The 24,570-nt window shown below is 42.7% G+C and overlaps 1 protein-coding gene across 2 annotated transcripts in view; it reads right to left on the bottom strand.

The window, feature by feature from the left end:
- The window catches only part of TMEM132D (transmembrane protein 132D), a 416,624-nt gene that overhangs the window by 130,163 nt on the left and 261,891 nt on the right, over positions 1 to 24,570 (bottom strand). For both annotated transcript variants that reach the window (XM_038373445.2, XM_038373446.2), the window contains exon 4: positions 18,137 to 18,320. In XM_038373445.2, coding sequence (XP_038229373.1) covers positions 18,137 to 18,320 — 184 coding nt within the window. The remainder of the gene's footprint in view (positions 1 to 18,136; positions 18,321 to 24,570) is intronic.

Below are 24,570 nucleotides of genomic sequence, written 5' to 3'. Positions count from 1 at the left end.
CAGGAGCTGGATTTGGGAGGTTCCAGAAGCAGAAGAACTGGGAACGATAATAGGAGAGCATCTGAATGCTAGTTTTAGCTTACTGAATACGAGCAACGGCGTTTATTTGAACCCCAGCTTGTAAAGGGGATATTTCCTTGAATTGCATATTAATGTCTGCTTTTTTAGATCTATCAATTCCATGACAAACTCCACTGCCCTTTTCATGCTTAACTGCTCATCCAAAAAATCTGCCTCACAAAGATGTCAATGAATATAGCTTTTAGGAACAAAAGGCAAATTGTTCTTTGTTACACATATTTTTTCCATGTGCAGACTTTGATTTTTTTTAAATTTTTTTTATTTATTTTTTTGCCAACTGCAGAACCACTTTAAAATAAATTGTTTCTCATTATGAAGCAATTTGGTATTTAACTCCCAACAACTGACTATAATAAATTCATTAGTTCAGTGTCTTCATTCAACTGGGTCCCCAACATATTTCCACAGAGGTCCCTTGTACTTTTCAATTAGATATTTGGTATGAAATGATCTGCTATGCAAATTGCTCAACTGCTGTTAAGAAAGATACACTCATGAGCAAAAGGAAAATTTTAAAATTAGTATGCATGTAAAGGGATGCTATCAAGTCAATTTAAATATGAAATTCAGGCTTCACAAAACTTTGATTTTACCACTTTGATTTTACCAAACCTAATTTTGAAAAAAATTAGATAACTTTCCACGATTTAATTTTTTAATTCCAATGAAAATCACATAGTGTTTGTAATTAAACATTTCATTGTAATTTTTGCAACCCTAATATGGCAGTGTTGTGCCACACACTTACATAAGAGCAGGAAGTGAAATTGATGTGAAACAAAAGTGACACTGATTGTAGTAATCTATTTTCTATACACTCAATCTGCCTGCAGTTCAATCACATGAAGCAAACAGCAAACCTGGGGAAAAGTGAATTGATTTTTAAAAATTCTTTCAATATTGATCACCATGACTTGTTAATAATTGATGCCAGCGGATTAAAAATATAAACATAAGGTCCAAGATTTTTAACAGTGACTAGTGATTTTGGGTGCCCATCTTGAGAGACCTTAAAAAGGCCTGATTTTCAGAAAGTGCTGAGTCCCTGCCCTCTGAAAATCAGGCCTCTTACACTGGTCTCAAGTTGGGCACCTAACATTACTAGTTGTTTCTGAAAATCTTGGCCGTTGGAGCCAGATTTACCTCTGGTTTCAGAGTAGCAGCCGTGTTAGTCTGTATCCGCAAAAAGAAAAAGAGGACTTGTGGCACCTTAGAGACTAACAAATTTATTTGAGCATAAGCTTTCGTGAGCTGCAGCTCACTTCATCGGATGCATTTAGTGGAAAAACAATACCTCTGTATTACTTATATTTTATAGCTGTGTTACTCTACTAAAACAAATGGATTTACAGCCACGTGACACTGGAGTAACACAGGGGTGATCTGTCCATGATTTTTAAGCTAAGTATCCATTAAATAAGGAATGAGTTCAGGGTACTACTTGCTCCAGCCTCAGAATCCCAGCCTCTGTAATACTTCCCTGACCTTAATCAGTCTGCACCTTGAAAGCAGCACAGCAAGCCTGGCAGGGCTAAGGAATTGGGTTGAAACAAAAGCAATCCAAGTGTGTCTAATCGGACAGAACGTATGTAACTTTCGCTTATGAAAGAACAGCAGCTGTTATGCAAAGCCATTTTTCTTCAGGTTTAATTTATAAGAAAAATAAACGCGTGTTTGCTCCTGTTTTTCAAGGAAGACCCAATTTTCAATGCTCCACATCAACTTGCTGTGCTGTCAGCAGCTTTGCCAGCAATCAGTCCAAGCCCCCATTACTCAATTCCCTATTCAGGCAAAAACTGGGTGCCTGTTGCCATATATCATTACTGGTGATCACAATATTAGTCAGCTGGCAACTGAAGCTCCCAAATACAAAAATGTGATTTCTAAGCTCCTATGTTAAACCCTGCAAATAGCAACAACCAAAAAAGCTTTTTCTGTTGTGCTACAGTAATCAGAAGGAGAAAACGGAATTCTATTAAACTGGAATTGTGCTTTCTAGCAGGCTTTCGTTGCTTGAGAATTTGTGTTGTTTGCCCTTGTTTTGTTGTTTAACAAGTAATTAATGCGCTGGTCTCTTCACTGATATTCAACAGGTCAGCTAAGTGGCTAATTGCAGAAGTACAATAGCTATTACTTAATTTTTCTAGTATTACATGCACCAGGGTCTCAATTAACCACAAAAGGAAAAAAAAATCTAAAGAATATTTTTGTTTGCTGTGGCAAAAAGCAATCACCTTTTGTTGCCTTATGCTAAATGCATGTGTTAAGTTTTCAATTCAATATTTCTACGCAAAACAAAGCGCTGCAATAGCTAGCCACACCTTGTCTATTTGTTGGCATTTTTAGAATAGAAGCTCTTCAGGGCAAGGGCAGTGTCTAGCACATGAATAATAATAATAATAGACAGGCGACTATTCCTAACCAAGTTTAAAAGGCAATTTTACTCTGAAAAGCAATTGTGAAAAATTGTCATTTTCTTACTCGACTAAATCTACTCCCTGTGCACAGTGATATAGGAACTACTATGCTGGACTGAACCAATCAGTCATTTGGTCCAGTATCCTATCCCAGTAGGCGCCAGTACCAGATGCTTCAGAGGAAGGTACAAGTAATGGATAATTATGTAATAATGTGCATATGGTAAACATTTCTCTGAGCCCCAGGTAGTTAGAGGTTCCATTATTCTCTGAAACATAAAGGTTTATATATCCCATCTTATTTGGTACCTGCTTACATTACTGACTAAAATATTTACTTACAATATTTTGCTCCTTTTAGCTCTGCAGATTCATTACATCTGTGAGAGTGGGAGCAGTATGTTGATCCGACTCAAGCATCAAACACGCACATGGGCAGCGGGTGGACCCCCCCCCCCCAGCCGCACTCCTTCCACCCAGGGCCTCGCTAGAGTTGCCAACCCTCCAGGACAGGAATTAAAGCTTAATCTTAAATTAAAGATTATGTCATGTGAGGAAACCTCCAGGAATATATTCAACCAAAATTGGCAACCCTAGACCTTGCCCCACCCCGCCAGAGCCCCAAGCCGCCTCCCCACACCCTCCAGTCAGAGGAGCCCCAGGTCGGCCCAGGCTGCCAAGAGCTCTGGGTTAGTCCCAACTGCTGAATGGGAAATGCACCGCACCTCCCCTTCCCTCCCCTCCTGAGACCCCTGACTGATGAACCCGGGAAGCTGAGTAGCAGATACCATTTCCTCAGCCACCCTGGAACCTGCATGGCACATAAGGATAAGCAAAAACTTCCTCCGGTGGAAGCCCAGCCCACCCTCAGTCCTCACAACCCAGCATCCAGCAGCAGCAGTGGCTGCATCAGGGGAGGCTGAGTCTCTCTTGGCCTATTATACCCGTCGCCCATGTACATAGAATTGTTAACAAAAACCCAGACCCACAAAGGGACTTGGGTGTTGCAAAGCATCACAGCACCTAAATTTTAGAAGAATCACAGGAACAACACACAAAGCCTGAGTTAGGCATGTAGGCTCCTCTACAATGAATGGAGAGAGAGACCCATCTTTAGAATGCAACCCATATATCCCAGCAAGCTAAGCGGAAAGCTGCCTTAATCAGCTGACGGGAGGTGCTGACAAGAGGGTGTGTCCTAAGCCCCTTGCTCAGAGATAGCTGCCTGTATCTGCTAGTGCTCAATAAGGGACGGTGGGTTCTCCTCTGCCTAACTCATGTGATAAGTTGCCAATCGCCACACAACATGAAGAAGAGGCTCTCTCTTATAATCTTTAGCCCAGCGATGCACTCACTCAGGATGCTGGAGACCTCCTGTGAAAGTCCCCCCTCTGCCTGATGAGGGAAAGGGATTTAAACAGGGATCTGCCACCTCTCACAAGAGCGCTCTAACCACCGGGCTATGAGATATTCAGAGGTTGGGCTCCTTCCATCCTGCCTATTGAAGTTGTTTAATACTAAATAATTAAATATTAAGTGGGCCAGAGAGAGAGTGACTCTATAGCCCGATGGTTAGTGTACTTACCTGAGAGGTGGCAGATCCCTGCTCCAATCCCTTCTCCTCATCAGGCAGAAGTGGGGACTTGAAGCTAGGGACTTGCACATCCTAGGTGAGTTCTCTACACACTGGTTAGAGGTGATAAGGGTGCACCTACTCCTTGTTTTGTGTGGATTTAGGGGGCATCTGAGCATGCCTACCTAATTGGGCCCCATGCATGAGTTAGGGAGAGGAGCTCCTGTTTTCTTCCTAGTTTGTGGATCGCTCTGGGCTTAGGTAGGACAAAAGCACCTGGACACTTAGAGAGAACAGTGCTCAAAAGGCAGGAACATGGGCACCTACGGAGCTTTTACTCTAAAAAAGTAAGCACTAAGTGAGTTTAGGCATCTACAGGATTAGTCAGCCAAGCCTAAATTTTTTGGATTGTAGTGGAACTTAGAGTCTGGGGATAAGGAGCCCAAGTACCTTTGTTGTTCTTGGCCTAAGTTCTGAATTATCCTTACTGTTGATGCCTGAACCATAAAAAAAAAAAATCCAACTGGACTTCAAGATCCCAGGTGAGACTGTAGGGCTGGCATTTAGTTGAAAAATATATCACTGTCAGCTGAGCAGATTTCATCGGTAAGTCAATGATAGCATTTTTTTTTAAAGTCACTTTTCAGACTAGCCTCAAATTTCAATGAAGCCTTTAGAAATCTGCAGAGCATAGTATATTCAAGACCCTTCAAGAAGCTATCAGGGACTAAAAAGTTCTCCACTATTGTAGGAAATCATTTCCAGACCGTTTTTCTGAAAGGTGTTTATCAAATGGATTTTAAAAAAAATAAAAGTTCAAACAACTTTCAGGAACTAGACATCTCAGGTGGGCTGTGTGGCCTTCTACTTCTAGGCTGTCAGCTCAAATATAGGCCACAAGTGATCAATAGTTGTTACCATTGGGAGTCAATAATTTGCTAGTCTATGTCAAACATATCCATGGAATTTCACATTCAGCTCTGAAGCAGACAGCAACTCACCTCACCAAAGCTGTCCTGATCTTGTGGTTAAGACATGAGATCGGGACTCAGGAGACCTGCATTCAGTTCCGCTCTCGAGAGCATGACTGTGGGTACGTCATTAGGGTCTGAGCCAAAGCCTGTCAAAATCAGTGGGAGTTGTTCCATAGATTTTAGAGGGCATTGGATCAGGCCCTTGATCTCTCTCTTCTCTCATTTTCCCATCTGCAAAATAGGATGATGATGATATTTCCTCTCTCTCCCCCTTTGTTGATCTTGTCTATTTAGACTGCTCTTCAGGGCAGGAATCATCTCGTATGTGATGGTGCAGCCCAGCATAATGGGGCCCTGACCTCAGCGGGGGCTTCCTGTTATTAATACAACACAAATAAGAACAGCAGCAATCTGACCCCCATTTTGGCAGTAGGCAGCCTGTGTTGGTCATGGAGGCTGAACTACTCTCTCAGCCCTGGATGTTAAGGTCAGGGAGGTGCAATAGGAAGGTAGGGAAGCTTAAGACTCTGGGCTCTCAAAACAGGCATCTATGCTGATACCTTGGGCAAGTCAATTAATCTGTCTAGGCAAAACCCTGGTCCAATTACAGTTGATGACAAAGCTCCTGTTGACTTCAGTGGGGTCAGGATTTCACCCTCCTTGTCTCAATTCCCCATCTGTAAAATGCAGGTGATATATACTCCTTTTGTCTGAACAGACTACATTCTTCAAAGCAGGGACTGCCTCTTATGTATTTGTACAGCACCTGGCACAATGGGGCCCCAATCTCAGGCGGGACATGTAGGTACCACTGGGATACAAATAAAATAATAAATAAACAATAATAAATGGAATGTTTCAAATAAGCATGATTAAGAGGCCATTAGCACATTATTAGTTTGCAGCAGCCCTGCAGTGTATTAGCCACAGTATGGACTGCTGGCATCTGTAATTACATGGAATTACTTTAGCGTTGAGATTCCTATAAAAGAGATACTTTCTCTGTGATAAGCACATTTTGATTAAGTTTGGTTTTGCTCTATCAATCCAGATTCTTATATTAATGGAATGTAGAAATGTTTTTTTTCTACTGACGTTTGCTATAAGTCAAAACAACAGGACATCGGGATGAAGTCGAAAGATTAAGTATCTAACGGTACAATATCGGACTTACATTTGTTCTTTTGGCTCCAAGAGATTTAACAGCTTAAATGTCACTGCCTGCCAGACAAAATGGATATGATGACAAAAGAACATGACCATCTCTGGAAATGATAAATAGGTAGCCCGGGTTTATATTTTTATGTTGCTAAATAAGTGTCAGGTGAAACTTCTGAGGCAAGGCAGCCACTTGCAAAATCAAAGGAGACTCCAGAACAGTTTCAAGAACAAAAAACTTATTTTAAAAATAAATCTTACAACATGCTCCAACTGACAGAAGCTCTGTGCTCAGCAGTGACAGAGAACCTTCACATTCCCCAGATTTTTTTATATAGCTGCCCTTCTAAAAGAAATACTACAGTAGTATTTTAAATTACTACAAAAATCAATGGAATTACACCAGCCCTAAAAGTTTAAAACCGGTTCTGCTTGGGGCTGTTACATGGAACATAGCAGTGGTTTTACAGTGATGTTTCATATAACAAGGTGACTAATTCTGCCATTTAAAATCTTTAACTTCTAAAATTTTGAGTTGGTGCAACTACACTTTGGTCCTGTGCAAGCGAGCCTGATTAAGGTTCTGATTCAGGAAAGACCTTAAGCACATGCTTAAGTTCAACCTCTGTTCTGGAAAGCATTTAATCATGTGTTTAAGTGTTTTCCTGAATAAGGGTGCTTGCCTGAGTTGGAGCCCAGATAAGCAAAATCTGATTCCCCTATATCTTTATGTTTTGTTTGCTACAAAGTAGCAAACTGGACTCAGGGAAAGTATCTCTCTTTTTAGGCTGTCATAAATCAGGAGTCTCCAGGTCTGATTTACTTCCAATTCAGTAGGCAAAATTCTACTTCTGCTCCAGACCTACCTACCAGTTTTGAGGCTGGTATTTTGTTGTTTCTGGATTTTAAAAGAGGCTTCAAAATCAGATGGATAATGGACAGAGCTGCTGCTGCTACTTCATAATTCAACATGCGAACACTCTAAATATGGCTAGTATGGAGAAAAGAACATGAGCGTTGTAACTGGAGATATTGCCCCTGCCAGGCAGACTGCAATAGTTGTTTCATTGTTAATTAAGTTTCCTCCCCACCTTGGTTTCAAGTAGTTAGTAATGAGGTTAATTTTAAGTTCATACTAACTGCACTCTAATCAAATTTAGGAGCTGCCCAGGTGCATTCAGTGAAAGGGAAAGAAAGCGTATCAAAGGACATGTAGGCATTTAACACCACCAACAAAAAGGAACTGAGATTGATAAAGCTCAAATGAACAAAAAGTTCCGCTTGTCCCTAGAAAAGATAAAAGCTGTTAATTTGGCTCTAGTGCCAGGTGGGCTGCTTTGTTTACAAGTGAGTTTAATTATTGAGATGACTCTGGGCAGGAGCAAAACTAAACGATCAGCTCTGAAATGTTAATAGCATGATCAATATGAGGTCATCCAGGGCTATGCGGCCACTGTCCTACCTAGGTTGAACCGTTCTGAGATTCTTGCCGTAGAAAGTAGGAGCATTTGCACTACTCCCTAGCTACGCAAATCGTACAAGGAGCTCTGCTACATGCAGCTCTGACATGAGGGTTAGGGAATCTTTCAAGGAAGTGAGACAGATCTGATGACAGGCTTCCCCTGCCTTTGCCATTCTATACCCAATGGAAGAATCATAATTTAGGCAGGGCTGGTCACACTGCCTACGAACGTTACCCGACCGTCCCAGACACCTGCCCCTTCTGCGGTGTGAGGGAGACCCTGGTGCATGTTTACCTGGAGGGCACCAGGCTGCAGCCCCTATTGTGTCTCCTCACAGATATCCTGTTATGTTTCTGGCTGCACTTTTCCCCTCACCTCCTTATCTATGCACTCCCTATCTGTGGCCCCACAAAGTCACGGACCTCCTGGAGGGCACCAGGCTGCAGCCCCTATTGTGTCTCCTCACAGATATCCTGTTATGTTTCTGGCTGCACTTTTCCCCTCACCTCCTTATCTATGCACTCCCTATCTGTGGCCCCACAAAGTCACGGACCTCCTGGTCGACCTCCTCCTGGCCCTGTATAAAATGGTCATCTATAAAACAAGGGAGAAGAGGTTGGCTGACGGAGTCTCCTGTGACTGTGGGGCCTATTTCCGATCCTCCGTCCGTTCACGCATCCAGGCAGAGTTCCTCTGGGCGGCGTCCACTGACTCCCTTGACGCCTTTGAGGAACAGTGAGCACTGTACAGGGTTCTCTGCGCGGTGTCCCCATCAAGTTCCCTTCATTTGACCCTTTGACCGAACTCCTGTCCCTGTTATTTCATTAGTTGTCCCCTGAAATCACCTGGTTTCCAGGTCCTGTGGATCATCCCCTTAGGCTGCAGAGGAGTCCTTTAGCACTTCCTGGACCCCAACAGGATCACTCTCCTGTACCCATCTGGCCCGACCCTGTCACAGTGGATAAATGTAAAGTAATGCACGTTGGAAAAAAACCAAAACATTACCTGATACAAGACCCTGTTTTCAGCTGCTTATAACTTTGTGACTTTAACCATTTTGGTTGAAATTTTGGTTGTGCTCTATCAATCCAATTTCAGAGGTGGGTAAATTATGGTCCATGGGCCACATCCGGCCCACGGGACTTTCCTGCCTGGCCCCTGAGCTCCTGGCCCGGGAGGCTCACCCCCAGCCCCTCCCCTGCTGTCTCTCTCCCCCGCAGACTCAGGGCACCACGCCACCAGCACAACGCTCTGGGCAGCCAGGCAGTGCAGTTGTAGAGCCACGGCCTGACCTGGTGCTCTGGGCAACGCGGCTGTAGTGCCGCCGGCCATCGGTGCTCCAGGCAGTGCGGTAAGGGGGCAGGGAGCAGGGGGGTTTGGATAGAGGCAAGGGAGTTGGGGGTGGTGAGCAGAGGGCGGGGGTGTAGTTAGGGGGCGGGGCGGTCAGAGGATGGGGAACAGGGGGGCTGGATGGGGCAGGGTCTCGTGGGGGCAGTCAGAAAGGAGGGGTGATTGGATAGGGCAGGAGTTCCAGGGGGCAAGTCAGGAATGAGAGGGGGGGTTGGATGGGGCAGTAGGGGGCAGTGAGGGTGGGGGGGTTGTCAGGGGACAGGGGAGCAGAGGGCAGTGGATGGGGTAGGAGTTCCGGGGGGCGGGCATCAGGGGACAGGGGAGGTTGCATGAGGCAGGAGTCCTGGGGGAGCCTTCAGGGGGTGAGAAGTGTGGGGGGGGTCAGATAGGAGATGGGGGCCAGGCCACGCCTGGCTGTCTGGGGAGACCTAGCCTAACCAGCCCTCCATACAATTTTGGAAACCCGATGTGACCCTCAGGCCAAAAAGTTTGCCCACCCCTGCTCTAGCTCATGGGGTTTTCTACAGTCTCTGAGTGCTTCACAAACATTAATGAATTTATCTTCACAACACCCCAGTGAGATGAAGGGGTATTAGCCTCGTTTTACAGATGGGGATCTGAGGTACAGAGAGACTATGGTCACTAATCTTGAGTGCCCAATTTGAGATACCTAGGATCTGATGTATCAGAATATTTAACATTATACAGCAATTTATATATGTTCAAAGCACAGCTCCCCTGCTTTCTTTTGCAGATGTGAGAGGTCAGCACTTGAGCAAATCAGAAACCAGGTCTCACGTCTGTTGTAACATGAGGTGAGAACCATGGTACTATAGAATTCTACAGCCAAGATATCGTTCTCTATTCACTATCACTGAAAAAAAGCTCATAGCTCTCTATTTCATGCAGCACAGCCTGAACCCCCAGATACACATCCACGTGACAGGCTGCAGATTCACTAGTAACCCTGAGCTCCAGAATTAGAGTCCCCCTCTAAACTCACCTGGATTTTGCTGGATTATAATCACATCAGCACAACCAGCCAGAACAATGTAAACACTCTGCATCTAACCTCCACTATGTCTCTAAAACATCAGCTTCTGGGAATGGTTGATGGACTGAGACTCTTGTAGCTTTTGCTTGTCACCACTGGGGATGGCCCTGGTTCTTTTGGACACCCACTCAGATCACAGAGCATTAGTCTTTCTGCAACATCCCATGAATTAGGAATTGTTTGCTGTCTGACAATCTCCAGGTGAAGGCACTTGTCACAGATTTACAAGGTCTCTGCTATGCCCCCGCCTTTAAATAGTCTCCTGGATGTAACCCCTTTATTGTGCCAGACCCCAAGGATCCACACTTTTATGCTCAATGTATAGCAGTACAAACTACATAGGGAAACTGAGGCATACATGTGGAACATAAAAACATTACCATGGTTCCCATGTTCATCACAGCACTGGGTTCTAATTTAGTTGAATCCTGGGACCATTTAGTCCAAGGACACAACTTTAAACCATAATACCATGGGCATCAGGGCAGCTACACTTGTCTTATTGATCCAGCTGGGCTCCATAATTGACTGTGCTGATTTATAGGTCTATAGGATTTGTGCAGCACAGTGTGTGACAAAGCTCCTCCTCTGCCTTGGTGGGTCCTGCACTTATTAGTGGATTTGCTTGCCTCAGAGATTCACGGCAGCTCTCAGTTTGGCCATTTTTGCTAGTGGCTCAAACCTGCCATTCACTCAGCTAACCTCATCACTGGCCAGCATGGGGAAAAGGAAGAACAATCCCCGCAGTCCCTGCTGATCCACCTAGTGGGTCAGGAGACAGGCCAGGGAACTTCACCTCTGGTGGGGCCCATAGTCCAGGTCAACTCCTCCTGTATCCAATAGGGAGTTGGGGAAATGAGGAGAACCCAGGCCCACCCTCTACTCTGGGGTCCAGCCCAGGGCCCTATGGATCACAGCTGTCTACAGTGTATCGTGTAACACCTGTGTGACAGCTACAACTTCCTGGGCTACTTCCCCATAGCCTCCTCACAACACCTTCTTTATCCTCACCACAGGACCTTCCTCTTGATGCCAGATAGCGTTTGTACTCCTCAATCCTCCAACAGCACGCTCTCTCACTCTCAGCTCCTTGCGCGCCCCTCACTGACTGAAGTGAGGTCTTTTTAAACTAGGTGCCCTGATTAGCCCGCCTGTCTTAATGGATTCTAGCAGCTTCTTAATTGGCTCCAGGTGTCCTAATTAGCCTGCCTGCCTTAATTGGTTCCAGCAAGTTCCTGATTGTTCTGGAACTGCCCCCGTTACCTTACCCAGGGAAAAGGGACTTGCTTAATCTGGGACTAATATATCTGCCTTCTATCACTCTCCTGTAGCCATCTGGCCCAACCCTGTCACAAGTGGCAGGTCCAACAAGCTACCTGGCCCGGAAAATCCGCCCAAACCAGAACTAACTAGAAAAGACGCACAACATGATCAAGACATTTGTGAAGGGAAAGTAATCAACGTGCTGACATTTTTGTGCAATGTGAGTACATTGAAACTGAGGGTACATCTGTACTGCAATCAGAGGAGGGACTGTAGCATGTGTACACGTACCCAACTAGCTTCGATCTAAATAGCTTGGATAACAAGAGCAGTGAAGCTTTGGCAGCATGGGCTAGTGCTACTTGAGTACATGCACAGGATCCCAGGTGGGCTTGTACAGTGGATGCTGCCCCATGCTACCAAAGCTTCACTCTTACTGTTATTCAAGCTAGCTACCCTGAGAAGTGTTTGCTTAGCATCAATCAACTGGCTATTCTAGTTAGGACAGGGGTTCTCAGCCTTGAGACAATGACCCACAGGGAGATCACAAACAGGGATCGGAGGGGCATAACTTTCCTGCCATCCCCAGATTGCTAAATATGAATGAGGTGCTAGCTAGATGGTGGGATGCACTGAAAAGGGGTCCCAGTATGGAGAAGGTTTGGGGAAAACACTGAGGCAATCAGGTGATTTGGGTATTTCAATCACAGTTCAACTCCAAAATGGATTTGTTTTAATCATTATGATTAATCAATCATTTACAGATGAGATTTTGACTCATTCATTTACCAATACATTAATCTTGCCCTCTGCCTATGTCCAATAGAGATTACAGATGGTTTACAGATGGCTTCAGCGCTATTTGCATCTCTCACCCTACTCCGAATTACTGAGGTTCGACAAAAGGCAAATGTCATAATTATGAAATAGCTGATGGGATGTTTAAAAATAAAAAAAAGAAATGGAACAGTAAATATTGTGTGGTTGATTATTTAACAAAACAGATGGAATAGAGTAAAAAAAAATTACCCCAAATAAAAACGGTGAGGCTGATTCTTTATAGTGACCATAAAAGATAATACTATATCAAGAAAATCGGAGAGTAGAGTCTTTCTGGCTGTCATGGTATATCATCAGCCCTCAGCTCAGCAAACCTCTGGGTGAGGTGTTATTATACTGAGGAAGATTCTGATGATGATTTCAGGTAACAAACCAATGGCACTAACACCGCTTTAACTTCACATTTCCAAGGATTTTAAAGGCATCTACAAGGTCCATTGTCACAAACAGCAGACATTGTGCACTGCAGCTCGGCAGGTGATCTCTGAACGGAATTATGCCATGGTATTTGTGGGTGGGATGGGCCAAGGGTGGAAGTTCGACTTCTGAAAAGACCCTCTAATCCCTCCTCATTGGAGAGGGGGTGTACAGTACTGTAGCATTAGGATGGGGCTGCAGAGCAGTTCTGCTGCCACTCTACAATCTGAGAGTTGAGGGAGTGGCAGAGAAAGTTCCCCATCATGCTCAGCTGTACTAAGGTGGAACAGCCTCTAAGTGATACATTAGGTGATGAATTGCATTTACACTGCTATACAATAACACTGGGTATGGATATCTACTCACGGGGCCACAGTGATTATTGATGAGTTGCTCCGTGGAACTGAGAGCAGAATCTGGCCCAAACTTCTTTAACTGATGTGTGGTCATAATAATCCACCTAAGGGAAGGAATATTCACCTTATTCTCCCTGCTCTGTGGGATGTCCCCCTTTATGTAAATGAGACATGGCATTTCTGTGAGGCCTGTAAGATGCACTGCAAAGCAATAGGCCATGTACTGTTTGTAATCTGTAGCACGCAGGATAAGCATCTCTGCTTACGTTTCATCAGTTTAAGGGGATGAGCAGTGCATCCCCAGTGCCAGAACAGGTGGTCACCAAAATCTGACTACCTATCCAGATGTTGTAAGTGATTTATCTGGGCATAAGAGTGCTTTGTTATTGGTAAATTTGACTTGCAAGCCCATGTTTGAGAGTTATGGACTACTAAGGCTGGCTAGTCTCCAGCACATCAGTGTTTGTTGTCAACATTGATTTTGGGGATCACTGGATCATCAGAACCTGAAAGATGCTTTAGTCACCTCTTATTTTTGGATTTGAGTAATCCTCAGGTCAGAAGATAAAAGAGAAAGCAGAAGCTGCGGCCAGTCAGAGGAGACTAACAAAGCTACTCTGTTTCATGAGCCAAATACAATGGTTTTGGGGACAGGATTACTCAAGGAACTGGTGATACAGTTTATCACTGGTTCAAATTCATCCCAGATCAATAGTGACTGAAAATCTGGAGGTTGTTTGGTAGCCTCCCTTAAAGCGCCATCTCCAAAGCCCATTGAAATAAATGGAAAGACTCTCATTAATTTGAATGGATTTTTGGATCAGTCCCAAAATGTCTCACTGCAGTCCCTAATAAACATGCCTCCACATTGCAATTGGCACTAATTGGCCCCTGGGTTGGCAGTCTCAGCAAAGAGATCGGGACCGAATGGTCCTGGACAATGCACTACGCTCCCGGCTCTTAGAGAGGCTCCCTGCAGATTGTGGTGATAGAAGAATATTGGTGGGACAGCATGGGTAAGTGGCACTGTTGTCTCCTCCGCCAAATCTCTCTGGCTAGAGGATTTCAGTCTGCAGGACACCTTTCAGCAGCACTAACGTCACTTTTCAAAAAGCTGATTAAAAGGGCACTTGTTCCCCACATATTCCAACTTCCACATGGGGGTGCAGATTAATGTTCCAATGCAAGGTAAGGCTCATGCAACGCACGTTGAATAAAACAAGTCTTCGTCCGTGCTACTTCTTATCCCATTGGCAAGAGCATGCTTGGCTCTCATGCATAACTTACCTACATGGATTTTGTCACACTTTAAAATTAGAAAGGGCTTAGTTATTAAAGTGTCAGAAGGGGCTGGTCTTTAAGGTACCCACACATCCATTATATGCATGGCATAGCTTCTCTCATCAAGATCCTAGAGCTCTGTTATGTTTGTTTTTGTTCAATAGTCCTGCCGGAGTCCCAAAAGTTAAAATGCTGGCTTCTTGTAGAAAACTGCAGCCAGTATTGGGGAAAGGTAAGGTTGTTGTAGCAACAGTCCTAATAATTTTAATGGGGATAGGAACTTCCAATAAATCTTGATGTTGATATGACCCAGGATAAAATCTATAGCCAGATGCATTAATCAGAATTTAATTATCTTTTCTCTTAGAGTTTTCTAACTTAAAAAATACAGTTAATCAACTGACTGATATGCTGCTGTTACTGAATCACAAATCCATGAGAGTAATCAAAAAAGAAATTGAAGAATAGAAAAGGGTGGTAGGGTATTAAGTGGTAGTCTATTAGAAAAAATGTATATAATTTAAAGATGTAAAAGTGTTCTTTTGGAGATTAGCTTCTAATCACCATGTTCAATTGCGCTGCATTTTGGTACTTACAAACATGAAATTACATGCTCCATAAATAATGAAAGCCCAACAATGCTAACCTGAGCTCGTTCCAACTCACAGAAATATATGAGCAGTTTAACAGTTTTGCTTTCATTGCTGTTTTCCCTGAACAGCAAACTATGGCTAATATGGCTTTTATTAAAAAAAATATATATATTTCCCTACCCCTCACCCACTCAAAAAAAACCAACAAGCCTGGCTCTGACAAGGAACACAGGGAACTCTGAAGTGCCAGACTACGAAGAGTTACACATATTGAAAGGTTTGCACCTGAATCATCATTAACTAAGTGCACAGTGAGGTACTACAAAGATTTTCAGATTTGTGATACCCTTGGGATTCTTCAGGAACACTGGAGTTATCACAAAGAATGTTAACTCTATCCTCGGTTTGTCAGTAATCATGAGACCTCTGCCATATATCTATGCTTCTTCTGTCACCCTTTATCCCAAACACCTGTTGCCTTGCAAAATGTCATTTGTTGATAACTTTGTAGACTTCATAATGAAGGGAGTATAGAATTCTAGACTTATTGACATGTTGTCCCATTTATCTGTCGAGTGACGACAGAGTACTGGTTGTTTTGCACCAACTACAAGGAACATGGTTGTTTCTTTTTTAAAAGATTGATTGGCCAAAAAATATGATCTACTCTACCCAGCTATGTTTTCGATTATGGGCATACATAGGCAGAAATAGTATTCTCCTCTGCTGGCACTGCTAGGAAGGCAACACATTACCCTTTCTTCCAGACATGGTGTAAGCCCAACCCCCAATAATACAGATTATATAAAATGGATCAGATCTATGGTTTCAGCTCTGAATACCTCCGAACTTTGTGGAAGTTCAGATCTGGATCCAACCTCCCTCAAGTCTCCCTCTGTTATCAACAAACTAGCAGAGCTCACCCACTACTTGACAGTGAGAACTAGCATATGAAAACATTCCTGTAAAGCAACACGTTTATAAAAAAACATGGCTAGGATGTGATAGGTGATCACAATCCCAGATGGAAGCAGCTGTTTCAACTATGATATATACTGCAGCATTGGAAACTGGAGCCATTAAAAAAAAAAGAGAGAGAGAGAAGTAAAATACCATTTGGTGAAATAAAGCATCAGAATGACGTCTGAGTTGTTCTAAAGTTGGTAAATTACAATAATGGCCCATATCAGCTCTGTGTAGTTCTGACGTGCACAATAACACCCTCAACTTTCGCTAATGGCATAATAATTAACTGGCTGTCACTAGGCAACAATCCAGGTTCCTTTTATTTTTAAACACTTCATGATTGATTTTTCTTTTTCTTTCAGTGCTAAATAATAACGTGTCAATATTTTCTAATTGATGGTCTAGGAGCAGACACTGGGCAATCAAATCTTAGATGATTATACTTCATCCCTGACAGTAAGGTAATTTAAGGGGGGAGGAACCACAGAATACATTGTTTCCAGTGTGAATCTGGAGCATCCAAGTGTCTTCTTAGATGAGATTAAGGTAAAAGAATTGTGTTTTTTGAAGCATCTTCTCTGTATAGTGATTGTGGAGATATCCTTCTGAGTGGGTTGATGGAAAATAGATATTTGGTTTTACATCGTGTTTTTCATTCTCCACGTACTTCAAAGTTCTTTGGAAAGTGACACATTGTGACTGGTTGCCCCTCACATAAATCAGAACCACAGTTCGAAAGAAATAAAAGCTTCCAGTTCAGGAAGAGGCTTAAGCCTGGACTTAAATTTAAATGGTGACATGATGGGAGTATATATGTGCTTAAAAGTAGGCAGGTCCATAAGTACCTTGCTGAATTTGGTGCCTGTGTGCCACAGAAGGCATGAGGGTAGAATACTGGGGCTGCCATGACCATCCACTCAATCCCTGCTCTCCTTGAGGTTAAAAGCAAAACTCTATTCAAAGGGAACAGGATTAGACCCTATGTAGGCAACTATGGCAGCCTTTATGCACACGCTCAGCAATAAATGAGACAGAGCTTTGGAGGTCAGAAGCTGTTTTACTGAGATACTAGTGTAGAACATCTAGGTACATACTCATGTAGACACAGAAGATAGGCTTTACTTGGTTATATTTTTAATAAGTTAATGAAGCAGCTTGACTCTGAGCCCTGAGAGTGAAATAACCTTTCATCCAGTATCCCAGATGCGGTGACAGTTCCACACATTCTTCTTATTTTATTTATGAAGCCTGGTCCATCTTGAGGAAACATGAGCTGGAGACGTGTGAATGGGTAAGAAATTACATTTGTATTTTGTAACTCAAAGGACAACGGGTCATAGGTTATGACCCAGAAGACAACAGGCCCCAACAGACAAGGAGCCTACTGAAGAGTCTTAGCTGATCACCTAAACACAAGGTGATCATCTGGGTAGAATAATCCCCTCCTGTTAGTCTCTAATGTTACTTATCTGGGAAGGAGACAAACTCGTGACTAAGAAAACACACCCTAAAAGGAGAACGCCTACTTGTTTGATGGTTCCTGAACCACAAGACATTGCCTGGTTTCCCAAATGGCAGTTCCTGACTGAATCTGAAGCATCCAAGACCAGCTTTTTCTAAGTAACTTTTTTCTTTTTGTCTCCTTAACAGGACATGTGAACACCTATGCAGGGATGCGTACCAGGAAAGACCTATCCCAGTATTTTTGGTGGGAGGGAGTGTCCATTAATAGTCATAGCAAGTGTGTATAGTATGAGCTACCATTAGGAATGGATTAACCTATGTTTGAAGCAAATCTTATCATAGAATCACATTTACGAATCACATGGGCTACATAAAAAATTGAACCTTAGCCTATTCTTTCCACAAGGGAAAGTTAAAGCTGCTAAGTAAACCCTACAGAAATTGCAAGATTTAATAAGTAATTTAATCATTTGTGTTATATTAACTTTGTGATTTGATTACTATTGCATTCATGCAATAACTTGACCAATTGTTGGTCTTCAGCTATGTGTTTCGTGGTTATCCAATTTTAAATTGTATTACTGTTAACAGTTTGATTTGACTAACTCAATTTGTATCATAATATCAACATTAATTATATTCTTAATACTTTAGGGAAATAAAATAAATTATCTAACTTTGTAGTTATTAGTACTCTTGAATGAAAATTGTAATTGGTTTTCTCTGATCAGCTAGCAACAAGGTAAGAACATTGGACTCAAGTCTTAAGAAAAACCTCATCATTGTAGTGGAGCTCTTCCCTACCCTTTTGCACAGAATGTATGTACTTTTGCTGCCATAGTTGTAAGCAACATTCAGACCTCGCAAGTAATGGGCAGTTCCTTACCATGGCCAAAGGAAGGATTCCTAGAAGATCCTTCTGGTTCACATAGATCTTGGAGACTCCTAGATCAGATGTCGTATCCCCAGGATATTCAACCTGCCATGTGATCAGCTGGGTCCCAGGTAGATCACTTAGATCTTCAATTTCAAAATCAATCTGCATGATCTCTGAGGAAGGACTGCCGGCCCTGGAAAAAAAAAGAAAAAAAGAGAGAGATGCCTTAATTCAGGTGAGTGACAAACCAGCAATATAATTGCATCTATACTAATAAATCATTGAATTATTGCTCTTCCTAAGAGAGGATTTATGGGACGTAGGAATTAGAAATAAATTAACTATTTCCATGTATTATCCCAGGATCTTAGTGCACTTTACAGACATTTTCTAGGCCTTGCACCACCCCTGCAAAATTGGTAGCTCAGTACTATCTGTGCTTTACAGCGAGGGAAATGGAGGCAGAGAGAGGTTAAGAGTTGAGGTTAAAATCATAGGGTGAGTTAGTTGCAGGTCCAGGAATGCCTGACTCCAAAACTCTGTGTTCCAACCATCAGATTATATTTCCCCCTTGTTAAAAGCAGCATGCAAAAGGAATAACCTAGAGGCAGTTGCCCACTGAGATGTGAGACCGTTGTAGATCCTTCCTTCGAAGCAGCTTCTGTCCTTTAAAAAGGGGAGGATGGAGGAAACTGGAGGCTATTTCTGGCTCTGCCCCTGTCTTACTGTGACACCCTGGGCAAACCCTTAAACTCTTGTGATTCAGTTTCCTCCATCTGTAAAATGGGGACAATAGCGCTTACAGCTTTACTTCCTCAGGGTGTTACAAGGCTGGGTTGATGTTGGCAAAGCACTCAGGGATCTTTGGGTAAAAGGTAGTAGAGAACTACAATGTTTTATCTGTGATATCCCTGGATCATCTGCATTAGAATGTTCGATACATCACCATTACAGTGCTGTTTATTTTTATCTTGTAAAAATGTATCTTTTGTACACCGTCTTACAAAATCCATTAGAGAGCAAATGAATCACAACCAAAAGGGAAAATGGAGGCTGTTCAGGAGAGATTTAAAGTGGGGAACTGATCAGGGGCTCAGAGCGTTAGAGTCTGTAAACCTTGTGATAAAATCAGCTACTGCATAGGAAACAGCCCAGTAAAGATTCTACTGCACGTCTTGCTGAGGTGAGATCTATGGACCACTTGCTTTCATAAAGACAGGTTTCAGAGAAGCAGCTGTGTTAGTCTTTATCTGCAAAAAGAAAAGGAGTACTTGTGGCGCCTTAGAGACTAACAAATTTATTTGAGCATAAGCTTTCATGAGCTACCGCTCACTTCATCGGATGCATGCAGTGGAAAATACAGTGGGAAGATTTTATATACACAGAGACCATGAAACAATGGGTGTTACCATACACACTGTAAGGAGAGTGATCAGGTAAGGTGAGCTATTACCAACAGGAGAGCAGGGGGGAGGGGAGGGGACACGTTCTTGTCAACTGCTGGAAATGGCCCACCTTGATCATCACTACAAAAGGTTTTTGTTTTTTTTCCCCTCTCTCTCTCTCTATTAACATCTATTGTAACATCTATTGTTTCATGTTCCCTGTGTATATAAAATCTCCCCACTGCATGCATCCGATGAAGTGAGCTGTAGATCACGAAAGCTTATGCTCAGATAAATTTGTTAGTCTCTAAGGTGCCACAAGTACTCCTTTTCTTTTTGCTTTTATAAAGGGGCCCCAAAAATCTCAGGATGTATAGTGAAGTTCCCTAGCACTGCAACATTTTGAGGGATATTGAAGCTGACAGTGATTTTACCCCTCAGCCACTGAAGGCCATTTAGTGATCTGTAATGCAGGTGTGTAGGGGTGAATGGTGAAGGTTGAATCTATTTCAATGCAGGGATGAGACCCGACAGCTTGAGAGGAAGGAAGGAATATCACAATTACAGACGGATCACAAGCTGCTCAAGCAACCCTGTCTCAGAGGGCACAACTGGAAGAGAAAGAAAACAGCAAGCGGCTGATGGGAAAACTTTTAATGAAGTGAGCTGTAGCTCACAAAAACTTATGCTCAAATAAATTTGTTAGTCTCTAAGGTGCCACAAGTCCTCTTTTTCTTTTTGCAGATACAGACTAACATGGCTGCTACTCTGAAACCTTTTAAACCTTGCAATCTTCCCTGGTTGCTGTGGGAAGAGAGTTAAAACTAGTCATCTCTTTGATCAGAACCAGTTGTGACAAGAGCCCCAGTTCAGGATTGCTCCCAAAATGCCCAGGGTTATTATCATTTCAGCTCTGTTCAATTCCTTGTCTAAAGCCACTGCTTGGAGATTTTAATCTGCAGACCGCTGAAAGTCTGTCACACAGAGAATTTTCAAAAGGAGCCTTTGAATCCACTCCACACTTGCAGAATTAATGTCGCTGAATGATTTTACATTTTATTCAATTGCTCATCACTTTATGTCAAACCCATGAGAGTGCAGTTTGCAAACAAATACTGAATGCAACCATATTCCACCCTGACCTTAGTGGGACCAGAAAACTGCTTTATGCAGCGGCTGCAATTGAAACTCAGTTGCCCTTACTGTATAAACAGAAACAGGCCATGCATTACCCATAAATGCATGATACTTATCTTGCTTTGTACAACACATGCCAACTCTACTTCTGTTAAAGAAACAAATTTAATCATTGTACAGAAGCATCCTGGCTCTGAGCTCTCTTTCAGGTTGCCTTTCTTTAATCTTTTCCTGCACCGGTGGCCACTGCTACTAGTCCCTGGCTCTGTAGAATTGGTGCTGTAACAGGCAGCGTCTCCTGTCAGTCACGGATATAATGCGCTACTGGGGAGGTTGGCGTTGCAGAGGAGACGGCATGGCAGTTGCAAGGAGAGTGGCAGTTGCAAGGAGAGAATTTAACAAAAAGAAAGAATGAAAACTTTTCAAGATATGGAGGGGATTAGAAGGCAAGAGGGAGAAGTGAAAGTCAGAAGAAAAGAGGGGAAGATGAAGGAGAAGAGAAGGGAATTGGAGGATAGGATAACAGAAAAGTGGGAGAGGCTAGAGAGGAAGAACAGAGGAGTTTTCCATTCTCCCCCTCACACAGTCCCCCCCACACCTTTTTGACTCCTTTTAAAAAATATTCTCTTCACCTTCTGTACACTTACTTCCCTCTTCCTGCCTCTATGCCATCCCTCTCCTCCTTAACTCAGAAGCTTATCTGGCAGGGTCCTTAACCATCTGCCTAACTTTAGTCCCACTGACATCAATGGATCAAGTGCTAACAGTTAGGCTTGTGCTTTTGTACTTTGTTAAATCGGGCCTCAATTTTTACCCAACAGGCAAAACTCTCCCTGCAGTCAGTGGGAGTTAAACCTGAACAAAGACTAGGTAAAAAAAGATGAATAAGGATATTAAGATTTTGCACATTTTGTGGACTGGAGGTTTTTCCCTCTTTTAGACTGTAAGATCTTTGAGGTAAGGGCTCATTTATCATAGTCATTTACAGCACCTACCCCAGTGGAATCCAACTGGGTTGAGGCCTTTAGGTGTTGGCACAATATAAATATTCAATAAAAAACAACAACAAGAGGAAAGGCCCGTTCACTAGGATGCATCTTCTTTGCACATTTTCTCTTAAATGCTACTGCAGGCTAAAGTAAAATGAAATGATTTTCATACCATCTGTGATATTCTCAATTGTCCAAGAACAAGAACGACAACACAGCAATGCCTGTGGAAATGGGACACACTGTTAGCCCTACAGCTGGTCAAAAATGTTTTTTTCTCCCCACTGAATATTCATATTTCACGGAAAAATTTGAATACTTAAATATTTTGTCTCCAAACCAAAATATTTCTATAAGTAATGCTGCCACAGTATCTCATGGGAGTTGTAGTTTGGGATTCTTCATATTCCTAGTTTCTTCTGTAGGCTGGGCTCCTTGGTTGGACTATATCACCATGGTCTCCCCTTGAGAGTTTTAACCTTTCATGAAAAACTACACTTTAGTCAAAAACCCAATTTTCCACTGAAAAACAGTTTCAGCCAGACCTAGTTAGCAATAGAAGGCTCTTTCCCTTACTCCTTTAATTGACAGGTCAAGAAGTTTTTTAGCCATCAATAAGGATCTCAACATTGATACAAAAAAATGTACAGAAAAGTGTAAAGGGTTCTATGATCCATGCTCAGACCAAGCCTAAAACTACCAAGTCAGGTACACACACAAGATGCACAGTCATGTCTGCTTCAAGCAAGATGTGATCTCAGCAGTACAGCACAGAAAGCAAACAGGGGGAAAAACTTTTAATTAATGATACAAAAGCTTCAAATGCTTGATATCTCTGGGGCTGGTGACTTCCTTGGGGCTATGCTGCCATCCTCAAGGGTTCAAAAATGATGTTAGGTCCCCTCAAAATGAGGAGATTGGCAATCCTGTGGTTTACAAAAATTAAAAAATGTGGGGTTCTTTTTATTTGATTTCTGGTTTCTGAGCCTTTTGAGAGCACTCACTTCACACAGGAAAGCTTTTCTTTGCAACCATAACGGATAGACACTTACCTAGTTTGTCTGGTTAAGTGAAAGCTGTGATTCTCATGCAATCTCTTGATTTTAGCAGCGGGGGCTTAAAGATATTACAAGACTGTGATGAAATCTCAAGAATTAGCAGCTCTGATGTTAACTTCAACCAACCAACCTTCTACATTTATAATTAGGTGGGGTAGTGTGGTCTGAGCTCAGCTGTGGCCTTGAACCCCCAGAGAATATACAGCATACATAAATGCAATGGACCAGGAGACAGAGCTAGACGCTAAGAGCTTTTTTTCACTACAGTTGACCCTATAACGTGCGTGGTCTGATAAATGACCAGCAGTGCAGTCAACCCTCTGGCTCCTTTGATAAGGTTAGAATATTAAAATGTAACCAATCAAAACTATTACCAACTGTCTCAAGGTAGCCCCAAAAGGTCTCAACCCAGATGGGGACCCCAGAGTCAGCCTCTGCTCCAAAAAGTGGACAATCTAAATAGACAGCGGAGGCGAAAAACTATTATTCCCATTACACATGAGTAATTGAGGTCCAGGGAGATTAACACTTTCCCAAGGTGTCACAGGAAGTCCAGAAACCAGTATCCCCTGAATCCCAGTTCAGTTCATCAAGCAAAAGACCATCATTCACCACTGATATACAAGGTGGGACATACAGTAATAAATTAAAACTTAATTTTATTCAGTGTCATTTTAGCATTAAATATGCAGCAATGGGTGGGCTGAACGGTAATTTTTCTTTAGGAATCAGCCTACGACATAAGCCAACCATCAAGAAAAATTGCAAAAGAATGAGCCTGCTAATCATGAAATGGTGGTGCTTAAAAAAATTAGACCATCTTGATAAGGCATGATTCAGCAGAGCTGGTTGAATAATATTTGCTGAATAATTTTTTGATTAACTCTGCGCTATTTTTCAATGAATTATTCAACACAATTTTCCAGCTGTAGAAGTCTCTCTGGGTGGTGTTAGGTGGGCAGTCATTTGATTTTTTTCCCTTCAAAAGGGAGCAAAAAATGTGCAACAGCTTGATTTTAACACTAAATATAAAGCACCAACTCCCCATCAAGTCAGCATTTCAGTTGAGAGAGCCCTGTCAATGCTCCGAACTTCTCTCGACATAATAAATCCAATCATTATTTGCCACATTATGCAAAGGAAATGATACATCAACACGGAACTCATTGCAACCAATCTAATAATAATCCAATACATTATTCAGCATGACACTCAGTAAACATCAAGCACTTTTGAAGTAGCCCAATCAAGAAGCAATGGCGGAAAAGCTGCAGGGCTAAGAATGTGTTTTTACTGGGAACTGAAAGTCCGATAAAACACAGCAGGTGTGCTTTCTCAGGATGTGTCTCCATCCCTCCATCCTCGCTCCCTTCACTTTTATTGTTTTAAAGCATTAAATATGTCTTGTCTAATATACAATACAGTGGAACAGAGAGAATCAGAGGGAAGCAATCCATATATACAGCCATACAGGATTTGTGACTGGGTTGTCAGGGTGGAACCCCCTGGTGTCCCTTCTGGGCACAACTCACCCAGCTGTGGGTCTCTGCTGGTGTGTCTCTATCCCAGTGAGGTCCAGCATAATGGTGATTTGGGCTTCCTGCCTAAACACCCTTCAGTCCTACTCCTTTCAGGCTGATTAAGGATCAAAGGGAATCAGGAACAAAAATAAACACTATTCAAAAACAGGGTCATCCCACAAACCCTCAGTGGGGCCCTACCCTTCTATATAGGCTTGTTTCCAAAACAGTCTGTGCTTCTGTTGATTCCTTTCCTGGGATCTGGTCACCCCTCCCAGGAGGGTTGGTCTGGCTGGCTAGCGAGTTCCGTCTCAGTGCTGCAGCCAGGCTTCTCTCCCACCAAGAGACGCAGAG

The sequence above is a fragment of the Dermochelys coriacea genome, chromosome 15, assembly GCF_009764565.3.
Source record: "Dermochelys coriacea isolate rDerCor1 chromosome 15, rDerCor1.pri.v4, whole genome shotgun sequence".
Taxonomy (NCBI): Eukaryota; Metazoa; Chordata; order Testudines; family Dermochelyidae; genus Dermochelys; species Dermochelys coriacea.
This window is presented reverse-complemented; position numbering and strand designations above follow the sequence as displayed.